Here is a 23,320-nt window from a genome sequence, read left to right on the forward strand (position 1 = left end):
CTAGCGCTGTCGCCCAGGCTGGAGTGTGGTGGGGCGATCTCGGCTCACTGCAAGCTCCGCCTCCCGGGTTCACGCCATTCTCCTGCCTCAGCCTCCCGAGTAGCTGGGACTACAGACGCCGCCACCTCGCCCGGCTAGTTTTTTGTATTTTTTAGTAGAGATGGGGTTTCACCGTGTTAGCCAGGATGGTCTTGATCTCCTGACCTCGTGATCCGCCCGTCTCGGCCTCCCAAAGTGCTGGGATTACAGGCTTGAGCCACCGCGCCCGGCAAGATATTAGATTCTAACTCAGATTATACCTGAATAATGGTGATAACCATTTACCCTTATGGTGCTAAATATTACAGATTAAGAAATTGAGGGTCTGAGCCAGGTAAGTGATTTACCTAAGGTCACATTTCTTAATTAGGTGGTAGGTATTATGTGTTATAGAATCCATATCTTCTAACCCATGACTCAGTGATTATTCTACCACCCCTTAATGATAACATACTTGGTGACTAGAACCAGGATTATATGTCAAATATCTAATTGTATCTATTGGAATCATAATCACTATTTCATTAACCATTTCCATTAACCATTCCACTATTTCATTAACCATTCATTAACCAATAGAGGCTCTAGATAGACTGAAAGTTCTGAATTATTTACCTTTCTAATATATGTAGAAATTTCTCAAAATCCCATCCTACAAAAAAGATAGATTTAGAACCATTATTTTTATTATAAAATAATTACTTACTTGATAAAACGAATCCTGTAGGTTTCTCTGGCAAGGTCTTTTAAACAGAGAACCTCTGACAAAATCAAAATGGAACCTGTTTTGTAGGTATACAAATGCCTTATATTATCATAGGTAACACATTTTAAAGTGAGAATTGGATTCTATATTAAAATTAATAAAACAACTGAGTTTTGGACTTATCAAAGATCAGATCACAAAATAATAAGATAAAGTTCTAGAATTCATATAATGTGGTTCTGTTCTGTCTCTATCACCATTTCCCTCCTACCAAGCTTCTTCTCTTTATGAAGGTATCCACCTCTTTATAATGCAAGAATATTCTTTCAGATTCCTTCACCTTTGCCTTCTATAGAACAGGTCATGAATCAGTTTTCCTTGACATGCTGCTTTATCTCATCTCTTTCTTTCTTGTTGCTGTTGCTATTGCTGTTACTTTATTTGGTTGGTTAGTTGGCTGAAATATGTTTTATTTTTTATAATCCACCATGTATGTCTATTACTATAGAAGCCATAGGCTTAATAAATAGTTTAGTCTTAACAACAATTACATTAACTAATTTTAGTAGAAAACATAGTAATAAAAAAGATACACGGTTGGATTTTATCTTACTTTATTTTGTTCTTATTTAGGATCAGAAGTCTCAGGCATATTTGATAGGATCCATTGGTGTTAGTGGAAAAACCAAGTGGGATGTCTTAGATGGTGTAATAAGACGTCTCTTTAAGGTATGTTGTGCAAGACACTCTAATATTAATTTTCAAATATGTTTAATTGTTTTCCTTAACTTTGATAGCATAGACACATCTTCTTCTCCTCAAATAAGGAAAGCTTTCTCTTTGTGCTATTTGATATTAACAGTTCTTATATTACACATTTCTAATATTCCTGACAACTAGCTCTATATCCCTGTGAGTTATATATTTGTTGTAGATGAGTTGAACCTCTGTTTTGACTTTATTTTTTGTGTGTATCATTGTAGGAATATGTATTCCGAATTGATACATCCACTAGCCTTGGTCTGAGCTCTGACTGCATTGCTAGCTACTGTATAGGAGACTTAATTAGATCCCATAACCTAGAAGTGCCTGAATTGCTGCCTTGTGGATACCTTGTTGGAGATAATAACATCATCACTGTGAACCTCAAAGGTAAAAATGAAAATGAAAAGAAAGGCAGAAATATAATTTTTAGCAACATTTTATTCTCCCCCCTGCCCCTTTTTGGCCAGTTTCCCTTTAAATTTTTCTATTTGAAAATTCTGTAGTATTTTAAAAATCAATATGACTCATTTCATACCAAAACTATTAAATACTACAATCCTACTAAAAACACTAGAATCTAAGGAAATTAAGTTCTTTGGGTTCTGGGATTTGAAGATTCAAGACTCACAAAAAGGAATGTGATTTAGGAATTTCAAATTTCTGGATTTTCTTCATTATCATCTTTCCTTACAGAAGGATTCAAAACATTTAGTGTATATTCCAAAGTAATATATTCATTGATATAGCTCTGATTTTAAAATATGTGTACCTAATAAATATCCCCCAGGAATAGGGAATAGAAGTTAAGAATCAAGGATGGAAAGTTCTGAGAATTTTCTTTGCTTTAGATGATGTGATTAATTATAGGCTAATGTAATATCTGAAGCATCTTTGTCTTCATAATTCCTTGTTTATTTATGTTAAAGAATCAGGATACATCTGTATAAACTGTGAATTAATAGAGGAATTTGTCAATATTTGATTTTATGATGAAGGTAATTGGGTTCGTAAAAGGAGATACTGTTACTCCTTTCTTAATTTCTTGCCAAACATAACAATTTGTATTCTTCAAAAGCTTACGTGGTTGCACAACTAGGATGCATAATGGGAGATAGAAGAGAATAACGAGATGGGGAGAAGAGAAAGTAAAAGAAAGAACACACACACACACACCTATACATATATATATATATATATGTGGCATATATATATTTTTTTTCAGTAACATTCAGTTATCAGGTACTACACAAGGCATTGGAATATATATATATATATGGGTGTGTGTGTATAATCTTCACATTTATTCTTAACAAAGATAGTCATCTTCAATAAAAGATATTATGATAGCATTTATAATGCTTCCATTTCTCTCTGGAAACATAAGTGAAAACAAGAAGTAAACAGTGGAGTGAAGTCTGAAAAAAGAAACAGCTTGCTTTTGTTTAGATGTTCACTCTACCATATTACTGATATATTCTCTTCCTTGAAATGGCAACACATATTTGTGGGATAGAAATACCCGGAAATTATTTTGCAAGGACTCTGTTCCTATGACTAACAATGCTGTTGCTGTTTAGCATGATATTTTAAATTCTAGCTTATGTAGAACAATAAGTCATGCTCTATCTTTTGTTCTTCTTTCAGGGGTAGAAGAAAATAGTTTGGACAGTTTTGTTTTTGATACGCTGATTCCTAAACCAATTACCCAAAGGTACTTTAACTTGTTGATGGAGCATCACAGAATTATACTCTCAGGACCGAGTGGTACCGGAAAGACCTATTTGGCAAACAAACTTGCTGAATATGTAATAACCAAATCTGGGAGGAAGAAAACAGAGGATGCAATTGCCACTTTTAATGTGGACCACAAGTCAAGTAAGGTATGTTACAGAATTCTAAGAGAACAGCTGCAGTTTATCCATAAGTGTTTTAAGCAGTCAAATTACAAGATTTTGAGAGACTTCCATGTTTTACATCGAAAAGAATATCCATCTTTTTTTTTTTACTAGAATTATAACCTGGTGAGTGACCAAACTCTGTTTCATGAATTTGAACAAGACTGCTATTTTCAGTAACATTCAGTTATCAGGTACTCTGAAAGGCATTGGGAATATACAGAATAATACGACAGGGCCCCTATTTCATGGTTTCTCTCAGACATCCACCTAGGAAGTGTTACAGTAGAAAGAAGTCTGTGCATGAGCAACAAGGAAGAATAACTTTGCTTGGAGGAATCAGAGCTTTATAAAGGGGTAATAGTTTGTTGGGTATTAATAGATAAGTAGGAAATAACATGGGTTTTGCAGCAGTGGAGATTTGGCAATAATTAGAATATTCCAAGCAGAAATTCTGGGAGCAGCAATTTGCTTATGTCACATCTCCCTAAAATCTTTGTTTAGGAACCTTAGGAAACTTAACAACATTCAATTTCACCACCAACTAAGGTCTAATGTGCCATAGTAATCAGCCTGAACACTCAGATATTAGAAAGGTGTGAGGGCCTATACAACGTAGCCAGTACTTTCTTATTTTCTGAGTAAAATAAAAAATCCTAAAAAGGAAATAGTTGATGGCTAACATATTTTTAACACTAACCTAGTTTTACCTGTAATTATTTATTAAAGTCTGAATCAACGAAACCTAAAAGTTTCTCTTGGGGAACTGCAACTATTGTAAGCAATACCTTGAGGGAATCCCAATTATACTAGGTCGCATTACTCTTTCAAGGATAACCTGGTTCAATGATCTAAACTGTCCCAGTTTCTCAGAAACCTTAAGTCTGCAAATTTTCAGAAATAAACGTGACTCCCAAGAGCAGCCCAAACCCATTAGATTGTTGAAATAAGCCAGGCATATAGCTTAATGAACAAAAAGTATTAATTGTCTCACCTGTAAAATGAGGACAATAGTAGGGCTATTCTAAAGACTAAATAAATGAGTGTGTGTGTGTTTGTGTGTGTCTGTGTGTGTGTGAGAGAGAGAGAGAGAACAGCACAAGTAGCAAGCACAATATAGGGGTTGCTTGGAATTTTTAATTATAACCCTTGGCTCCAGGTGAAGATTTCACACACACACACACATATGCACAGTGTGCATGTGCGGGCACACACACACACACACACATCTTTGTTCAAAACTGTCTTATATGTATCCTTCAAGAACAACGATGTATATAACACACAATGAGATCTCTTAAAGTTAAATAAATGCAATACATAAATTCTGAGTAGTTCCTTGGAACTCAAACCTATTCAAATTGTGGTTGAACCACCATCTAAAGAAAGACATAGAACCTGAGGTAGAATATTTGACTGTTCTCTGAGCAAACACGTAGGAAGAGCACAATTGTCTGTTTGCTTCAGCTGACATGTTTAATGCTTCCAGTGAATTCTGTCTTCTCATATCTTTATATAAAAGCCTTTTAGCACAGTGTTAAATATTTTCAGTCAAAAAATATGAAAGATTTGAAAGGCCTGTTACTCATCCTCAGTGTTTGTTTTTTCCTCAATGTTGGTATGAGAAAACTCTTTACAAGGTACTTCTTTTATGGAACAAAAAAGTGTTTAGAAAATAAGAGGAAAATAGTTTTATTGGAGGAGACCATGACATTTTGATAAAGTTGAGGATCACTTAAAATCAAGTTTTAAATTAAATAGATGAAGCTTCATTAGAATGTAGTTGACATGCCAAAACAAAATAGGTAAATTCCATTAATTTTAAAACATAGCTTTCCCTAAAAAATATCTATCTGTCTGTCTATCTCTCTCTCTCTCTCTCTCTCTCTCTCTCTCTCTCTCAGCTTAGGAAGAAAAGTTTATTGCTTAGAGATGTTCTGTTAAGGACATGTTAGTGTCCTATTAACTTTTTTGATGAAATATTTCCAACACTCTTATTTTTTGCTTTTCCAGAGGACAATCATTTGTGCCATTGTTAGGTCAGTTCAGTACTTTATTGCAAAGTAATGGGCAGGGGAAAACCATTGCCAGGCATTGGCAGAGCTGATGATGCTAGGAAACAGTCATAGGAAGAAACTCTTTTTCTATTTTTTAATTTATTTATTTTATTAATTTTGTTTTGTTTTGTTTTGAGACGGAGTCTCGCCCTGTTGCCCAAGCTGGAGTACAGTGGCACGATCTCAGCTCACTGCAACCTCCGCCTCTTGGGTTCAAGCAATTCTTCTGCCTCAGCCTCCCAAGTAGCTGGGACTACAGGTGCCCACCACCACGCCCAGCTAATTTTTTTTTATTTTTATTTTTAGTAGAGACAGGATTTCACCATGTTAGCAGGATGGTCTCAATCCCCTGACCTCGTGATCCACCCGCCTCAGTTTTCCAAACTGCTGGGATTACAGGCATGAACCACTGCGCCCAGCCCAGGAAGAAACTCTTGAACAAATCACAGTAGCATTCATTCCCAAGAAAGCACAAAGTATAACTAAAAAAATACATCTTTTTATGTTATTCTTTATGGTTTGAAGATATGAGCAAGCTATCAGTAATGCTGAATACAAACTCATTGCCAGGAAATTTGGACAAGTTTTGCCAAATTGACAGAGAATACCCACTATTTTCTTGGGAGTCGGGGGTGAGGGTAAGTGAGGATAAATATAAAAAAAGAGGGGAAGACAAGTTGAGATTGTGTTAGGGATACCAACAGCGTAGATTTACTGAAGTCAAATGCTAATGAGGCATGAAATAAGAAATCCTGTTCCTGAAAACGAGCTGTGTAAATGCTGACGCATTTTATGCTGTGCCATAGATAGCACTGAAGAGACAAATCCAAAAAGCACTTACTGATTCAAAAAAAAAGAAGAAACTTGAACAACAAATCATCAAATGAAAAACATCTTTTCATGTTTTCGGTACCTCTGCACTTTACATTCTGTTCCTCTTCCCACACTTGAAGCCCTCCCTCAAGCTGCCAGCTGGAATATTTTGATTGAGAGCAGTACACATAAACAATTACACTTTGTGACATTCGATATAGTAGGCCCAGAAGGCTAGAGATGGATTTAGTAGAGAATGTGCGGCCAGCTGAAGCCATTTGTAATGTTAGGTTGGAAAAGATCAGAAACCTGGACTTGATAGATTCCTTTTTAGTGTGTCTGGAGTCAGCGTCTGAGAAAGCAGTGATCTACTGCTTTTATGTAACTGTGGTGTTCCACCTGTAGTTTCAGAGTATGGGATTCATCTCATTGCCAACTCCCATCTGGTAGATATGCCTGTTTGCTTCTACCTGACTAGATCTGGAAAAAAGACTTTTAATGCCAGTACATCAGTGCCTCAATCTAATATTTCATTTTCATCAAGCTAGAGTGGGTATCATGAAGTTATTTCAAGGGAATCTGTGAAAAACTCCTAAGCTGTATGAAAAAAAGTGTATTTGTGTTTGCCTGTTTCTACATCCATTGGTTCTTACCTACCATCAGATTCCCAAGGGATCTACTACCCTCTCGAGATGAAAGAAAGCCACATTAGAATTAGAATCTAAAGGCTCCGATTGTCCAAAAATGACCCAGTGACCTGTTAATTATGCAATTTAATTCCTTTGTGCCTCCCCACTCTCTCTCTCTCTTTCTGACATTCATGATGATCATTTTCTCTTTGTTTCCTACTCCCTGATAAATTCCTTTTCAGTTTTTTTTCCCCTCTCTGCTCTTCCTTCTCTTCCCAGTAAATGTAATTGTTTTCTCTATAGTGAACTATTCTGTTCTCTCTCACTTTTATTCTCCTTTGGATGACCCTCATGGCTTCAACTTGAGTTGACTTGTGTGGTTGGCTTCAATTAAATACTATCAGCCATGCCCACTATCCCAAATTTATAAGCTTTCTATCATCCTACACATATGTTTCTATTTACCTACTAAATATACAAGTTGAGAATTGGCAGTTGCAGCCCCAAACATGTATTATAAGTTTATCCTCTTCCATTCCTTTCCAACACAACCACCCTCCAGATTAACATCCTCGTCTATTTCTTGGATTTCTACAATTATTTTGTAACTGCTTGATACACAATTTCTTTTAAATTTCCCTTCTCTCTTTTTTGGGATATATTCATTCACCTTATGGAACATAGAATATCCTTTCATAATTAAAATCTGACCAAATTCAAATTTTTCAATTTTTTTAATTACTAGATCAAAAACATCACACTGTTCCTTGTTCAGTCCCTTAGTATCTCTAGGCTTCAATAATTTCAGTATTCTCTTGGCTGGTCTCACTTCCTCCTTTCAATATGCTCGCCACATGTTAAATCACAATTGTGACTACTTAGTCAGGTCAGCAGAAGAATGCTTCTTCACTGCCAACAGGAAATGTCCAGTGATCTTACTAATCATTTAAGGTTGCAAAGTTTTCTTTACAATTCATTACCACCATTTCCTTTTACAAAACACATATTCTTAGCTTTTTTCCTACATGAGTATCATATTTTCATGTTTCTGACTGATTATTCTTCTGTATTTGGAAAGCTCTTCTCTCATGTTTAAGCATCAAGATATTACCCAATCTTAAAAAGAAGGGAATAATAGCAAATAATACTGCTCCCACAAAGCCTTTTCCAGACACTACAAGCAATCTTTACATACTATAAACAAAATCTTTGATCTACACATTTTTGAAGTAATGTATTATTTTGACTGTGAATTATAGTTATATATGTATATGTCTGACCTTCTATTCCAGGAAGGTCATAAGCTTCTTAAATGCTATTTCCATTTCTAATTAATTCTTCCATCTTCCACATTTCTATTTCCTTGGATAAATAAATTGCTTTCCTCTACTGAAAACAAAGAAGCAAACAAACATATCAATGTTTCACACTTGTTTATATAATAAAATTCAACTTCTGCATGGATTCAAAGTCTTTTTTCTTTTTTATTGCCACCACCACTAGCATGTACTATATTTTTTTGTAACAACAGAACACTTATTTCCCAAAACACATCATATACTTACACTTTTCAGGTTTCACTTTTTATTCTTTAGACTTCGATCTCCCCCCCCCCCTTTTAACCACTGTACTCTGTTTTTCTGTGAACCTTAAGTCTGGATTAAGTCTACCTATAATGTTTTGTGCATTTCACTTAGCTCACTGTATTGTGAATGACTTGCTGACCTGCTTCTCTGCTTATCAACTCTAAGTTTCTGAAAGACAGAAACTGTGTTTTATCTCTAAATCCTTGGTGCCAGCAGGATGCTTCGGTTAGAATTAATCTTTTTCCCACCTATAGACCACATGCCTTCTTTATCCTCTCTCATGGAATGTTTTACCTTGCATTTTGTAAATTATCATTTACCTGTGTGCCTACCACCCCACTCAGGCTCCAGTGTTACCTCCTCCCAGAAAACCATTCTTGACACCCAGCAGCTAGGCTAAATCTCTTCCCTTGACTTCTCATGTCTCCTAATATATTTATGATATTATATTGAAATCATTTGTCATATTTAAATTCAAGACCCTAATGTGACACCTCTTAGAGCTTACGGGGAAAACAGCCTGATTACCCTTTGTAGTCCCCATGTCCAGAAAAGTACTTGATGCAGTTCATAATAAATGTTAAACCAACTTACAGTCCATTGATAGCAGGAATCAGACTTCACTATTTCTGTATACCCAGGGCTTGGTCTAAGGCTATGAATTCAGCAGATAGTGAATATTTTATAAACAAATGAATGACTTAATGTAGCTAAATTAGTGACATAAATTTTATTTTTTCTTTTAAAGTAAATAGAATTCTTCAGAATATTCAACAGTTTTAAACATATTTTTCTGCATTCTGTGTCTTAGGCAAGATTTATTTTATGTGACTAGCTCAATAGAAAACCAATAGTACTTTATTTCTTTAATACATTTTTATATTTGAACATAAATAAAACTTACTGAATGCCTCAAAATCCTGGCCTGTGTTTTATCTCCTACTTTTATTTCAGCAGTGGTGTTACAGACAGAGAGAGGTTGCATCTAGAGTGAGCAATTCACATATTTACCTGGCTGCCAGAAACCAGAATCATGGAATTGTTTTATAACCCTGAGCACGATTTGCAAATTGGAAATGTCATTGTAAATATGCAAATATTATGGAAATGTTCTTACTGATTAGGATAATTTTAAGAAACCTAATTATGTTCCTGGCCTACCCATCTGTGAGAGCAGTCAATCAGCAAACTGGTTATCATATTTAGATTAAAAACTATTAGACAGGAATAATACCTGTAAAAGAACCAAGAAACTCAAGAGATGCTAAATGCTAATGTTATATTTCACCAGGTGAAATATAACTAATTTTGTCTTTGTTTAAAATTACAGCAATTGCATGCAGATTATAAATAAATAATAAGCATACTTTTATCAAGGTCCTATGGCTGTATTTTTAGATATACCCCATCTACATGAATTAGAATTAACATATTAAAAATATTAGTGGAACCTCCGAAGTGCCATTTTGAATTTAATTCATACTTGAAATATTAAGATTGCTAAAATTTACCTTTATCATTGAACACCAAAACTCAGAATAAAATCTCAGTATGTATGGTTTATCATAAGAGTTCATATCCAGAACTCATTTTGGCTTTTCTTTCAGGGAGAAAACCACTGGGAAGTATGCCTTCTTGTTTATACTTTTATATTTGCTGCAAGTGTTTGGTACTGGATCTTCTATTGCTTTCCTTTTTCTTGCTTTTATTTAAAAAATTATTCAGTCAGCAATATATGGTTTTTGATTTGTAGAAAAATATTTTACATCAGTTGAATAATCTATGACTTTAATGAAAGAAACTGAATAGAGGACAAAGTATGCTATTTCTAAAATATTAACTGCTTGTCATTAGTATAAATTTATCATTGATGTATCTGTTTTCTTCATTTTTTGAAAGGAATTGCAACAATATCTAGCTAACCTGGCTGAACAGTGCAGTGCTGATAATAATGGAGTGGAGCTCCCAGTTGTAATAATTCTCGATAATCTTCATCATGTGGGCTCTCTGAGTGATATCTTCAATGGTTTTCTCAATTGTAAATACAACAAATGGTATGCTTATCAAATATTTTGAATAATGAAAAGAAAATAATTATCATCAAATGTGCTTTCTTGTGCCTGTATGCATTTTGTTTTTTAATTTTTTAAATTTCTTTAGTATTTAATTTTTATTTTTTAAATTGACAGATAAAACTGTGCATATTGATTGTGTAAACCATGATGTTCTGAAGTAGATGTGCACTGTAGAATGATTAACTCCAGCTAATTAACATATGAACTACCCAAGTAGCTATTATTTTTAGACTTACAATGGCTGCCATTAATTTGAGAAACCCTCTTTAATAATATACCATAGTTTTAAAGACACCATATGCATTCCTTAGAATATCTATGTATTCATTCAACAATCATATCCCAGGCACTTTTATGGAAACAGTACTTCCTTGATGATGTTAGCTTCTGCAGACATGATGAACATTTGGGAAGCCACCATCAATGATGGAATAGTTTTAGTCATGGAAATTAAAAACTAAAGGGAGACTTTAGAGCTCTGGTTTCATTCTTAGTTCATATCAAAGTTTAAATTCAACTTTTCTATAGAGATAAACTTAATACATTCAGATATCGCTCCCTCTATTAATGAGTATGATTTTAACTATTTACAATAAAAGGAAAGGTTAAAGTAAGGTATTAAAAAATCTTAAAACCCACTAAAGATTCATTGTGGCATGGCCTGTAAAGAAAGAACATATAAGAATATCAACGTAAAATAATTAGTTTTAATAGTGGCAAATATTCCAATTATCTCTGCTAGAGACTTTTTTGAAGTTACAAACAGGTCAACATAAAATAAGGATTGAAAGAATACAAATTTTCTCACAGTATTAAAAATCTTTAACATAACTGAAATATTAAAATAGTAAAAATTAATGAACTTTATCATAAGCATTATAAGATGTTAGAGTGTGACAAAACCCCTATGATTATACTAACTAAACTCTTTACTCAAATAATGTAAATTACAAATATACTCAGGCTCAGAGAGAGAAAATGCCTTGCCTTGATGCCAGAGCTGGAATTAGAAACTCAAGTGTTAATTTCTAATCCAGTAATCTTTGTCATTTTCCATTACAGAATTACCCTTTAAAAGACAAATATTGAAATGGAATAATCCCTATCTATCCTAGTAGTTTTCTAAGATAATTTTAACGAATTAATCACTTTTACCTCCAGTAAATTAAAATTTTCTTTTTATTTTTTTTCTAGTCCATACATTATTGGAACAATGAATCAGGGAGTTTCTTCATCACCAAATCTAGAGCTGCATCACAATTTCAGGTAAAGTGAAGTGGAAGGTTTTGTTTTGTTTTGTTTTTTGGTGGGTGTGTATGTATGTGTGTGGGCAGGGGAGGGGGTTGGCATTGTTTCTTTCTGTTTGTTTTTGGGGGTTGTTTTTCCATTTGTACTTTTACAAATCTTGCCAGAGATGACCTGTGGTGTGAAAATAATTCTCACTTCTGACACTCTTTCTCAAGCGAACATATCGTGATCTTCAACCTGTAATCAGATGTGTTTCTTTAAACAAAACAAAACAAAAGGAAAGAAAAAAGAAAAGTAAATGTTTTTTCTGTTCACTATGTCCCTGGTTAAAGTAGAGCATATTCCTTCTAAGTGTGAGAAATGTGAAGAGTTGCTATTTCAGGATTTGTGATTCTCCTACAGAAGAGTGTTCAGCATGTAGACTCCCCCTCACTTCTGACGCACATGAGCTTCTTTTTAGCTCAAAAAGTAGAGTTAGCTACATTATAGCTCTCATGCTAGTACCTTTGATCATTAAAATGTAGCCACTAATTGAAATGGGAACATTATAACTTTCTATTGGAAAGTAATAATGAATAAATAAATAATAATGATAAAGAATCACTGTGAATGTAAAATTTAATTTATATAAAAAATTCTGATTTTTTTTCTTTTTGTAGGTGGGTATTATGTACAAATCATACAGAACCAGTGAAAGGCTTTTTAGGCAGATATCTTCGAAGAAAACTCATAGAGATAGAAATTGAAAGGAACATTCGCAATAATGACCTAGTCAAAATTATAGATTGGATTCCTAAGACGTGGCATCATCTCAACAGTTTTTTGGAAACACACAGTTCTTCTGACGTTACCATTGGTGAGTTCCAAAATTATAATATGTCATTTTCCAGGAACTAACAGTACTTGGTAAAGATGACCAGATTGGATGGTAGAAAATAACAAGCAAAGCTAATGTTTTTTCAAGCTTCCAAAGATTTACTTTTTTCCCTTCTGAAAGTTTACTTTCTTCTTCTTTATATCTCCAATTAAATCCACTTTGTCTGACAGTTATGTTTTACTAAAATATTACCGAGATCAAATAAGTTCACTATGGACAAATATCTAAAAATCAGATAACCACTGGAAATGAAGAGTATCAATTTAGGACACGTTTTATGCTAAAAAACAAATCTGGCTAAATAGCTCATGTCAAATAAAGTTGTGAGGAAAGATTTTAGTTAGAGATAATTTAGATGCTTTGTAGATAATTTAGGTGTTTTGTGTTTTTCATGAAGACACAACTGAGTTATTTCTCTTTTAGTTTGCATAAAGATATTTACGTTTGGATTCCTCCTTTAATTGCATGTACAGAAGTCTCTTTCACATTGTTATGCATCATAAAAATGTACTCACTATAAACACAGTTTAGATTAGGAAGAATTCTACACTGGGACCAGAACACTCATGCCAGTTCCCAGTTCTGCAAATAATGACATGTTTTATATTTGGCAATTCATTTCAGCACAGCTTTGTTGCTTGTAAAATGAAACAGGATAACTGGATTATGACTTTTATGACTTCTCCTAACTCTAGTATATTGTGTCCTAGATTAATATTTATTGTAAAAAGAGAGAAGAGGCTAGGATATTGGGTCTTCAGTAAACATGCTTTAATAACAATCAAGCTGTCCAATAATATAGCTTTCTAGGAATTTTGCAAGATATATATTATATTCCAAAATGGTGTCTAGATATGTCTTTAGATTATTAAATCTAACTCTTAAAATATTTCGTTATTTGTTTCTTCTCAGGTCCCCGACTTTTCCTTCCTTGCCCCATGGATGTAGAAGGTTCTAGAGTGTGGTTCATGGATCTCTGGAACTATTCTTTAGTACCTTATATTCTGGAGGCAGTGAGAGAGGGTCTTCAGGTATAGTATTCAATTTTCACTACTATTTTTATAAAAAAGCAAAAAAATTATTTTAAAGGCAAAAGAAAATCTGGGTATTTATGCAGAAAACTAAAGGCATGAACTATATAAATAGAGCAATAAAGTTTTCAAGAGCAAATAGTTTGTAATATTTTGCCTGTTCTGAGAATAAATTTGTAAGAGAAAGAAAAGGCACAGTTATTACAACAACTACACATTTAAGTCCAAATGGTTGTCATGGATGTTTACAGATTATTTTTATTAGATAGCTAATTAATTGCACAGTTCTACATCTTATGACACAGCCATGTTTATATGAGCCTTGACCATTTATACTCTTATCACATAATTCCCTTTATCTTTTCCTTCCTTCCTTCCTTCCTTCCTTGCTTCCTTCTTTCCTCCCTTCCTCCCTCTCCCCCTCCCCCATCTCTCTCTCTCTCTCTCTCTCTTTCTTTCTTTCTCTCTCTCTCTCTTTCTTCTTCTTTCCTTTTTTTTTTTTTTTTTTGAGACAGGGTCTCACTCTGTCACTCAGGTCAGTGAGCAGTGGTACAACCATGGCTGACTGCAGTCTCAAACTTTTAGGCTCAAGTGATGAGGCTTTCCAAGTAGATGAGAGTATAGGCAGACACCACCACTCTCAGTTATTTTTATTGTTATTATTATTATTTTAGAGACATGGTCTCACCAGGTTGCTCAGGCTGGAATTGTTTTTTCCTTTTATTCACATAATTTTTAAGAAGTAGCTTTTGCTTATAAGTTTCCTGTTTTTAGTATACTTCATTGTTGGAAGCCCTTTAATATCACTTGCAGGGTCCTCTACTATTTTGGAGGGAGTACTCTAAATTCTAAGAGAGTCAGTTGGTCCTTTGATCTATGACATATTGGTTTCACAGATTCTTTGCTTTTCCTCTCATGTGCATTATATCTTGAGGCCCTGCAACCAAGGCCCTTCTGTTTTTTTCCTAACTAAAAAATGAAAATGTATCACTAAAAGAAATCCCTATTTCTCCGACAAAATACATGTCATTTTCCCATAAGTACTGCTATTTCCTTAAGTTTGATTTGAAATTGTAGAATTATAAAACTCTTTAAAATTTATGTAACATAATCACCCAATTTATTGAGGAAGAATCTCATCTCCTTTTCAATAACTCAGCCAAGACATCTCTATTTCTGGTTTTTACAACTACTACTAGAATTAAGATATAGTTTATGTTTTCCACATTCTATCATCTATAATATTGTGTTATCTTTATTTTACCATCTAAAAAATTGTCCATCTATTTTCCCTCTTTTACTCCCTTTTACTATCATGCACTCTTCATCTAGTAGAATGGCATGGCAGTATTCAGAACTAAAATTATAGTTCTAGTGAACATGATGAATTTTATGAGGATACTCTGAAGCCTCAGAGACAAAGCTAAGATCCTAAATAATGCTATTGATTGGTTCTACTCTAGATTTAAATAATCAAATTTAACACTTTTAAGGGTATGAGCCAATCTATCCCAAGCAAGTGCCTCCAACAAAATAAAAGCTTATACAAATGTTTTTATTTTTCAAGTATAACATACTGTGTTTCAGAATTCTTCTACAACTATTATACTACCTAGGATGTAAGTTGACTCTTTCGATGTTGATTATTTGTACAAAAAAAAATCATTTTATGAAAATTTTAGAACTCATAATTTTCAAGTTAATATTTAAATACATTATTTGTTCTCTAGCTATGGTTTTGGTTTTAATAAACCATTATCTAAGTATTTCTAAATAAATTCCTCCTCATTTAATATTTGCTTACTAATAGATAGAAAGCAAAGGAATCTTTGTAAAAACCCTGAAATGATAATATCTAAAATGCTTAGCATTCTTAGATCTTATTTCAAAAGGTGCATGGGTTCTTTATTTCATATTTAAATAAATATTATTTATAGAACATTATTTGGAGAATTGTAATTCTATAAAGTTTCCATTTGGGCAAAAGTATAATCACTGAAGGATTAGTTTCTCAAACTAGAACTGAGAGCTATTTCAAAATTATTTTTGAAGAGGGATAAAAATGTCTCATTTCTTGCTAAGGTTCAGGATGTTTAGTAGTAGGTTAGTGTGAAAGATGAATCAACCGTGATTTAGGGCTTATTGAGGGAGGGGAATCCAGCACATGGGAAGGGAAAAATTGGAAAATCCTTTGGTGGGTAGACAGTTTTCATTGCTATTGAAGACTGTGCTGAGCCAGAAAAGTCTATCAGCTGAAAATATTTCTAGGGGAGCAAGAAGCAAAGGAATCATATCTGTCATGATCCATTCCCATGGATCTACTGGCAACAAAGAATCTTGGATTGGAGAGAGAAGTGGAGAAACAAAGCCTGGTAGCAAAAATGACACTCAGAGTTTAGAGTAATGAAACAATCTCTTCAGATGAAGGCTGATTTTTTTGGTGAAAAATTTTATGGGGAATGCACTCTGCCAGATGTTCTAGTTGGAAAAGATGTTGGTGATACAGTGGATTTTGATTTTTATTCTGGTGATTCTTTCTTAAAAAGCTATCAATTCATCTCATTCTGAATATTTAGATTTCTCTTTATTCAATTCTTTTTCTACAATATGTATTTCACTCGGAAATACAGTGTTTGGCCCATTTAGCTTTTCATTAGTCTCTTCCAATTTTGCTGTCCTGGCTGGTTCTTTGAAAACCTAGAATTAGTTGATTCTAGACTTACATTAAAACAAACAAATAAACATAATTAAGCTTTCCAAGAATTATACACGTTTTTCTTCAATTGGTTTAAGTTGTGTAGCATGCTGTACATTACATCTATAAAGTAAGTTTATAACTGAGAGGAAATTTTTGCTCTAAAACAAGATAACTATTAAAAAAAAAGAAAGAAAGAAAAAAAAAGTGGCCAGGCACGGTGGCTCCCACCTGTAGTCCCAGCACTTTGGGAGGCCGAGGCAGGCGAATCACGAGGTCAGGAGACCGAGACCATCCTGGCTAACACGGTGAAACCCTGTCTCTACTAAAAAATGCAAAAAATTAGCTGGGCGTGGTGTGGGCACCTGTAATTACAGCTACTCAAGAGGCTGAGGCAGGAGAATGGCGTGAACCTGGGAGGTGGAGCTTGTAGGGAGCCAAGATCACGCCACTGCACTCCAGCCTGGGCAACAGAGAAAGACTCCATCTCAAAAAAAAAAAAAAAAAAAAAGGTAATGATTGTTACCTCTGTTATCATCTCCTAAGGAAATGCACAGTTATCAGTACCTAGACTCCCTTTTATTTTGGGTGAGTCCAACTTCTCCAGAAGAAACTCAAAAGAAAACTTCAAGGCGGTCCATGAAGTTTTTATGGTGTTAATGTCCACCATTTTCCCTTTTGTCTTTACTGAACCAAAACAAACTATACAAAAGAACCATCTAACAACAAACCAAAGTATGTCATCTGAGACCAAATATGTGCCTGCTAACCAGGATTGTCCAGCAAGTCAAATGGGGAGGGAAAGTAATTTAAGAAACAAGTGTCCCTATGTTACTGCCCCCTTCTCTTAATTTTCACTTTTTTTCTGTGCCCTTGTAATATTATACTTTTTTTTTTTTTTAACAATGTCTCATTTCTTCTCTTCAGGGTGCCCTTTCTAGTTTGGATTCAGCTTTGCTTCCAGCTTAAAAATGTTTAACATCCCTTGGATTTATCTAATTCTTCTGTTCCACTGCCAGTACTTTACCCAGCCTATATCAGCTTTTCCTTATTGGGCAAATTGCACAATAAAGGTTCTTGCAAAGCTGATAACTCAGTTTCCTATTTTTTATCCTCTTGTACTAGTAGCCTTAAACACAAACATCTAAAAAGAGTTTTTACAGAAAGCAATGGGATTAAAGAGCAAGTTGATCATGGGAAAATTGTTATCAGAGAAAGTATTCTTACTCTAAAAGAAAGTTTGAGTAGAGTGAATTAGGCAGAGAAAAATAAGTTCCTTTTCTTTTATTTCCATCTTTCCAAGGTACACTTTAGTAGACACCTTTACTTAACATCAAGCATATTTTTAAAAATTTTCCATAATTAAAGCTTTTATTTTTCAACCTTTAGTTTTCTCTTGGTTTGTCAAATTACTAGTAAAAGTAAATGTGGGCAGTCATTTCTATGTTTATTTATAATAAACTTCCTGTATATTCTTTCCCAAAAGCTGACATCTATTCCAAATATTCAGCTTTATTTTGTCTAGCCTTCAAGTTTAAAGTGAGCTGTGTAGACAGTTACATGTTTTAAATCTAGAAAATTGTATGCAAATACTTAATTCTCTTGAAAGTCCCTTAAGAACTCAATATGTCAAAAAATCACATCCAACTAGTAGTCCCCTTTTTTACTGAATAGAAATGTGGTTTATATATGCTAAACACATGGTCAACTTTTAGATGTATGGGAAACGCACACCATGGGAAGATCCTTCAAAGTGGGTGCTTGACACATATCCATGGAGCTCAGCATCTCTGCCTCAGGAGAGCCCAGCCTTACTTCAGCTGCGACCAGAAGACGTTGGGTATGAAGGCTGCACATCCACTAAGGAAGCCACAACCTCAAAGCACATTCCTCAAACTGACACAGAAGGAGATCCCCTGGTAAGAATCAGATGTTCGCTTTTTCCTATGTAATCTTGACTGCAGTGTATAGTCATTAATACTTAGTCATTTCTAGCAAAGACATTTGTTATCCTAGGCAATATTTGGAACAGTTTTAACCCTATTATCTTTGGTCTGCTTTCCATGGATGAAAATCTTAAAGTGAAAACCAAACTTGTATGCTTACAAAAGAAACAAGAAACATTATAACCAGAATGAACTCCTAGACTATAATTTTTCTCTTATTATCCATTAAATTGTGTATATAATTTTTAAATTTAATATATATTTATTTAAATATAATTTTCTATATTATGACTCAACTCAATAGGCATTTAAGAGAAAACTCGATTTTGTTCTTATAGAAAAACAAAAACTCTGGTATAATGTACTTACGGAGAACTAAAAAATATTTTGCTATATCAACTAACCTGACTAATTTTATAGAATGGGTCTTCTGTTGCCTACTGTAGCGAAGGATAAACTAACTTGGAAGTCAAATGGAAATTATGTTTTATTTACTTTTTAAAATAGTGGAATAATTGAAGTAAAAGTCTGTAAAACTCCAAAGTATGAATATTCTGAAAATATTAAGTATGTAGTATTAGGAAAAAATGCTTTTTATGTATCTAATTTTATTTTTACAGATTACTTTCAATATATTGGTATCAAACGTGAAGTGTTCTCACCATTCTATGACTAAAGAGCTTATTGGACTTTTACAACTAATACAGAAAGAAAAGATACTGAAATAAAATTCATTGTTTCTTAACTCAAACAAGCACAAAACATAAATAATCAAAAATCATAACCTATGACTATACTTGAGGACATAAAATTACTTGATATTTTAGGGAATACTCTTACACCAACAACCCTGACACACACATGTCATCATCATCACTCAGCTGAACATTTTGGGAGTTTCTTGTGGAAAATCTGATAAACTTTCAAGATCCTCTCCCCAGCAAAATGCATACACACTGAAAATGTGGCATACAATTTTAAGAGTTTCATAAAATCACTGAAGTATATACATAGACCTACTTAGATTCCAGGAATTTCCTGCTGATTTCTGATCTAGGTGATATAGTCCTTAAGAGCCCAGACTTATATTTTTATTACATGGTACCTGACCTTTTAGATGATTCATAGTTAGGAATCAACAGTGGTGATAAAATTGGTTTGGATCCAGCATAATTGTGAACATACACTAAATCATTGCTGAATGAATGATTAATAGAGTAAACATAAGCTTTAGAATATGAGTATGGATTATTTAATCTGAATTCCTCAAAAATTCCAGTCCTACCTCTGCAGTTTTTATATAACATGTCTGTTTTATAAGGAGAGGTATTTATAAGATTTGTTCTCAGTTTTAGTCTGTAGAGTATGAAGCCCTTAAGAAATGCCCTCAACTTTCCCGGTTCTCATAGTCCAGGTCAGCTCACCCCATAAAGGACCTTTTTTTCCCGTTTCTGAATGCACTTGTCTTCCAGCACAGGAAACAAATTCAGGGTTTCCCATTCTGGCATGAGAATTGGGGTAAAAAAAATTCCTGCTTCCTAACCTGCTGCTCTATTAAACATCTTAAGAAACAGGGAGTTATGAGGTCTTGCATGCTAAATGATAAAAGACATCATCTAAAACTAAATATTTGGCAGGCTTTCTCTGGTTTTAAAAAATAAATATTTCTATCATCTATTTTTCTTGCTTGCTTCCTTGCTTTTTTTTTTTGACACGGAGTTTCATTCTTATTGCCCAGGCTGGAGGACAATGACACGATCTCCGCGCACTGCAACCTCCGCCTCCTGGGTTCAAGCAATTCTCCTGCCTCAGCCTCCAGAGTAGCTGGGATTACAGGCGTGCACCACCATGCCTGACTGATTTTGTATTTTTAATAGAGACGGGGTTTCTCTGTGTCTCTGTGTTGGTCAGGCTGGTGACAATCTATCTGTTTTTATTTCTATATATTTCTGTAATTACTAGCATGAAGCCAACATATATTGTCAGTCCATTCTAAATCAGAAATCCTAGAAAACATCCACTATTTAGTGTCAGAAATCCCCATAGCAATGAGTATGGCGAAGAAACAGAAGAAGAGAGGAGAGAGACTTTTTGAATCTGAACAAGGATGCAAGTTTTTGGTATATCTCATATTATTTTAAAAATACAATGTGTATTCACCATTAACAACAAAGTGAATGTTAATAAGTATTTAATGCTAGAACTTGTGATCAGGAGATAACTACAGTATCATTTCTGATCTCAAGAAGCTTAAAATCCAGTAGCGAAGAGACACTGCTAACTATATAAACTGCAGTAACATAATAGAGGCACATATTAGGTAAAATTGTGAGTTCATAGAGGAAGCAGTTAGAATAAAGCTTTACAGAGGAGATGCTTGAGCTGGATCTTGAATGATTAATAGGAGTTCACCATATGGTTGGAGGAAAACAACCAAAATTAAAGAAATAGAATGTGAAACATTAGATGACAGTATAATAGAAATGATGAGTTTAGGGAACTACACACTTGTTGGCAGTAGGAATTAAAACTATGGAAGTATACAATTGCTAGATCATGCTAAGCCTTGTTTATCATTGCAGGAAGTTAAAACTTTATCACAGAGACAGTGGAGAACCATCAAAGGTGTCTGAGCCATGATTTACCTAGTTTGATCTGCAGTTTCTAAAGATCACTTTAGTAACAGAGTAGAGAGAGGGCAGATTGAAGGAGATAGGATAGAATCTGGAAGCTTAGCAGATTTGTAAGTAACAGTGATGATAAGGAGTTGATCAAGGTGTTAGAAATGATAAACACTAAATTTATGACTATAGATGTCCTATTCCATTTAGTGTTGGTGTAACAGACTATTCGAGGCTGGGCAATTTGTAAAGAAAAGAGATTCATTTGGCTCATTGTTCTGGTGGCTGGAAAGTCTAGGATTGGGCAGCTGCATCTGGTGAGGGCCTCGTGCTGCATGAACTTACGGTGGGAAGTGGAAGAAGAGTGAGAGTGTGCAGAGAGGCCACTTGCTGAGAGAAGAAACCAGACTCTTTAATAACCTGCTCTCGCACAGGAACTAATCCATTCCCTCCAGAGTGAGAACACATTGACCCCTAACCAGAATGCCATTAATCTGTTCATGAGGAATCCGTCCCCGTGATTCAACACCTCCCACTAGGACTCACATCCCAACACCGCCACCATGGGGATAAAATTTCCACAAGTTTTGGAAGGGGCATACCACATGCAAACCATTGCAGTGAGTGTGGGGAAGAAGAGAGGAAAAATATTAATACTTTTTGGAGAATTGTGATGTATCATGATAACGACTAAATCATACATAATCTTCTCTTGTAATCTCCCTTGATTTGAATGCACAAAATAATATTAGGCAAAGGCAAAGTAACTCCCACTGTATACATTTATTATGAATCCGAGATGTGGAATGTATTATAATGGAACATATTTACTATACGACATCATTTTAAAAAATTAAGACTTTAATGACAATACTATTACACAATGAAACTTTTACAACATCCAGCATTCAAGTGATTTCAAACTTTTATGCCTAAGATACAATTGTATCTTTTAAAAAAGATATCATTTATCATTTCTACTCTTACTAAATTACTAGGGTGCTCAAAACTCAGTTTTATTTTACAGATTAGTTTCACCCAAATGCTTGAACATACAGGCAGCTGCTAATGAATGTCAGATTGATAAAATAAATGGGAGAAGGAATATGAATGGACATGAAGGTAGGAAGGTGGGAGTGTGGGTGAGAGAGAGAGAGAGAGGAGAGTAGGAGAGAAACTATGCTGAAGGAGACATTTGACTTTTTCGCTTACTGGGTTTAAAAAGTCATCACCAACTACTTTTATTTCATAACCTTATGTAGCTTATTTAATAAATTAAGAGAGTTAGATTGAAAATTATGTTAAAACATATTGTCCTGAGGACTATTAAAATGACTTCAAATTATGCTATAACTCTAATCTCTTTGTCAGAAAGGTATTATTGCTGAAATTGGTGATTACCAGTTTATCATTTATTTCACAAGCATTTATCAAGCACACATTTTATACTGAGCACACAAGCATGCATAGCTTAACGTGTGACCAAGGAATCATTTTTTAGATTTCTCCTTTCTATTTCTGTAAGTTGGAAAAAAAAAAAAAAAACCTTTTGATTATAGAATAATAAAATTAGTATGCACTAGGTAATATAAAAATTGTTACAATTTATCAAAACCCTTGATAAGAAAACAAGTCCATTACCGTCATAAAGACATGTGCCAATTTTTCTGTGCTTTCTAAAATCATTGAACCATTTATTCACAATTTGCCTTTAAACAGTCTTTTTTAAAAAAAAAAAAAAAAAGTCCATCTCTAACAGTGGAGCTCCAGATCTATCAAAATTCAAGCAAGGTGACTGCTCTTTATTTTATAATACATGGAAATGCTAGCTGCCTTTCTCCCCAGGTGCTTTCATGCATATGTCCCTTTTACTAGAACAAACATTACCATTCTCCTATAAGGCTGGGAAACTTGAGACAGCCGCTATTGTTCCAGATGATGGATTTTGTTTTCGGTGATATATCAATCATATTTTAGCCAGAAATTCAACAACACAAACTTGACAGTAATTCTTTCCTTCTCCCTCTTCAAACACTCATGGTCCGCTTCATTCAGTCACCTCCTCCCGAGGTCAGCTCCTAAACAGCAGATGGTGTGCTTGTGTGCAGCAGCTGGCTTCATTCCTCTCCATCCCCTCCTTCTCTCAAGGGACGGTGCGTGTGTGCCTCTGTGTGCGTCTGTGTGTGTATGAACATTCACGACTTTCAGTTGCCATTCAATGCTTTCTGCTTCTCCCAGCCAAAAAACTGGGAAGCTTGGCGTACTTTCCAGCAACGAACCCAGATGTCCAGCTGTGATACAGTTTCCTTTCCAGTCTCCTGCTGGAGCAGTATTCAT

At 34.4% G+C, this 23,320-nt stretch overlaps 1 protein-coding gene across 2 annotated transcripts in view; it reads left to right on the forward strand.

Annotated features, from left to right (window-relative positions):
* NAV3 (neuron navigator 3) overlaps window positions 1-23,320 on the forward strand; it is a 378,403-nt gene that overhangs the window by 352,220 nt on the left and 2,863 nt on the right. For both annotated transcript variants that reach the window (XM_011946945.1, XM_011946946.1), the window contains 8 exons: window positions 1,379-1,474; window positions 1,729-1,897; window positions 3,155-3,390; window positions 10,390-10,544; window positions 11,760-11,831; window positions 12,473-12,669; window positions 13,603-13,721; window positions 18,132-18,335. In XM_011946945.1, coding sequence (XP_011802335.1) covers window positions 1,379-1,474; window positions 1,729-1,897; window positions 3,155-3,390; window positions 10,390-10,544; window positions 11,760-11,831; window positions 12,473-12,669; window positions 13,603-13,721; window positions 18,132-18,335 — 1,248 coding nt within the window. The remainder of the gene's footprint in view (window positions 1-1,378; window positions 1,475-1,728; window positions 1,898-3,154; window positions 3,391-10,389; window positions 10,545-11,759; window positions 11,832-12,472; window positions 12,670-13,602; window positions 13,722-18,131; window positions 18,336-23,320) is intronic.

This window comes from Colobus angolensis, unplaced genomic scaffold, assembly GCF_000951035.1.
Source record: "Colobus angolensis palliatus isolate OR3802 unplaced genomic scaffold, Cang.pa_1.0 Scaffold256, whole genome shotgun sequence".
Classification (NCBI taxonomy): domain Eukaryota; kingdom Metazoa; phylum Chordata; class Mammalia; order Primates; family Cercopithecidae; genus Colobus; species Colobus angolensis.